Source organism: Lipotes vexillifer, unplaced genomic scaffold (genome assembly GCF_000442215.2).
Source record: "Lipotes vexillifer unplaced genomic scaffold, Lipotes_vexillifer_v1.1 scaffold243, whole genome shotgun sequence".
In the NCBI taxonomy this organism is placed as follows: Eukaryota; Metazoa; Chordata; class Mammalia; order Artiodactyla; family Lipotidae; genus Lipotes; species Lipotes vexillifer.
In genome coordinates this window covers 626,206-628,562 of record NW_006789558.1, presented here as the reverse complement: position 1 = coordinate 628,562, position 2,357 = coordinate 626,206, and the positions used below count along the sequence as shown (strand labels likewise).

The 2,357-nt window shown below is 35.7% G+C and overlaps 1 protein-coding gene across 3 annotated transcripts in view; it reads right to left on the bottom strand.

Annotated features, from left to right (window-relative positions):
- Positions 1-1,256: 1,256 nt before the first annotated feature.
- TNFSF13B (TNF superfamily member 13b) overlaps positions 1,257-2,357 on the bottom strand; it is a 32,579-nt gene continuing 31,478 nt past the window's right edge. The window contains exon 6 of one of the 3 annotated variants that reach the window (XM_007462724.1): positions 1,257-1,824. In XM_007462724.1, coding sequence (XP_007462786.1) covers positions 1,712-1,824 — 113 coding nt within the window. In that variant the 3' untranslated portion in view covers positions 1,257-1,711. The remainder of the gene's footprint in view (positions 1,825-2,357) is intronic. The other 2 variants (XM_007462726.1, XM_007462725.1) reach the window with 2 other exon arrangements.

Genomic DNA, 2,357 nt, shown 5'->3' with positions numbered 1-2,357 from the left:
TTGAATACAGTTGATTTACAATACTGTGTTATTTCTGTACAGCAAAGTGATTCAGTTATACATATATATACATTCTTTTCCATATTCTTTTCCATTATGGTTTAATCACACGATATTGACTGTAGTTCCCTGCATGCACCTAATTTTTAAGACAACATTCAGTGTTATGGAGAGAAACCACAAGATGACTAGTGTTAGACAAACAATCCAAAACTGAGGCAAAAGGCACTAACATTTTTTTATTTGGCAAAATCCACTTAGCAGCAACACTAAGAAAATCTCTGACTTCCTTGTATTATCGAAACTTCTACCTCACCTATCACTTCTTTTTTTATTCCAATATTGAAAACAGAATAAACTGCAAAGTGTATTTTATTTTAACCAAAAAGCCAAAACTACAGAAATAGTTTTAAACAAAGTTTAATTTTAGGCACAAAATACAAATAATTTTGTTTTGAAAAAAATACCTTTAAAAATATTTTAATGTAAACTGGGGAAAACTAGTGTAGACCAGGGTCTATTTTTCCATCTGTTTAAACAATGAAGTAAACTGTTTAAACTGATGACATTTAAAAATATAAGCAAAACACATGACGTTATAAAAGATAAGTATTACAGCATTCTCAAAAATGAGTTTTTATAAAATGCAAATTAGGACAATGTCTTCTGGCATGTGATAATCTTTGGAACAAGCACATGGCATATAACATACTCAGGATGCCAAGAACTTTAATTAAACCTCAACTTCTGTAAAGCTAATAACATGAGTATTTTTTAAAGGCTGGGATATGTGAACTACAATACCAGCAGTTTAAAATAGAAGGATAGGAAATAAAGGGAAATGATATTACATTATTACAAATGTACTTATTAACTTCTATGGCAGATTTTATTTTTAGGTTAAAACACTTAACATTTATTTCTTTCAATTAATGCTTATATGCATGAATTGGAATTACCCTACATTAAAAGTTTCTGAAGTAACTGAAATTAGCTATAAAAAATACACCTAAGTGTAAACACATGAGAGAATTATTTCCCTCCTGTGAAAGATGTCCAGGAGTGTTCCAGCAGGTAATATATGATATTAGAGCTAAAAATTGCAAACTTGAAATAAACCTAAAAGACTTAAATAGTACCTATATCCTATTTTGAGTCCGATTGTTTAATATGATATTTAAATTTAAACTTTTAGTTACTTTTTCATGTATGGAATGCAAGATTTCTATACCTTTTTTTTCTTTTATTTTAGTTTCCTCAATATTAACTGAAAATGGAGAAAGGGTATTTAACATAAAAATAGAGGATAAATCCTCAGATTTCCCCCAAATGTCTTAATGTCCAACAGCCATGGGCACTGTTCCATAGCAAACAGTGGGATACCATTTTTGAAGAAATGATTACTGCCCCTTTGAATCCTGTGCTTCTTGCAAGGTAAGAAACTATGACTAAGGTGTTCAACGTGGCATTATAGTGAAAAGTCTTTCTAGTTCTATTTTTCCTTAAACGGGCTCTAGTTCTTGTAATTCACATGACACCCTTTGGCTGTGGTTGTCTGTTAAGTTTCCTGTTTTGGTCTAGTTTCAGCAAACCAGGCTATGGTAACTACCTTTTTTTTTTTTCTTTCCTTTTGGTATTTCCAGTTAAGTGTTTTCTCTTTAGAGGTACAAAGAAAGGGAGGGAAACAGCCACACGAAGGTGTGTAAGTAGGTCACAGAAGTTTCAGTGCACCAAAAAACGTGCCGTCTCCATCCCGGGATATTTTAGCATCTTCGCGTGGTATTGCCAGTTGGAGTTCATCTCCTTCCTCCAGCTTTGCTATGCCTGGAAAAGAATGATTTGCAAGAACTTTAAGCGGTTGTACATGGAAGGGAGGGGGAGGGGAGAACATTAAAGACAACTACTTTGTTTTGGAAAAAAATAGTAGGCATTCACCCTTCAAATTACACCAGTGGACTTCTAAACCAGTTATGATTTGCCTAAACAACCCCCCCCCAACAAAAAAAAGTAAAAGAAATAAGCAGAAGGAGTTATAACAGACATAAATGGATGTATCACCTATTGTTCGTAAAATGGAGAATCTAAACAGGACTCAGGCATCTAACTATAAGAAAAAAAGTTTAGGAATTCATAGCACATCCCTTGATGGAATGTTATATAGTTAAAAGTGGTTTTGGGCTTCCCTGGTGGCGCAGTGGCTGAGAGTCCGCCTGCCGATGCAGGGGACACGTGTTCATGCCCCGGTCCGGGAAGATCCCACATGCCACGGAGCGGCTGGGCCCGTGAGCCATGGCCGCTGAGCCTGCGCGTCCGGAGCCTGTGCTCCGCAACGGGAGAGGCAGCAACAGTGAGAGGCC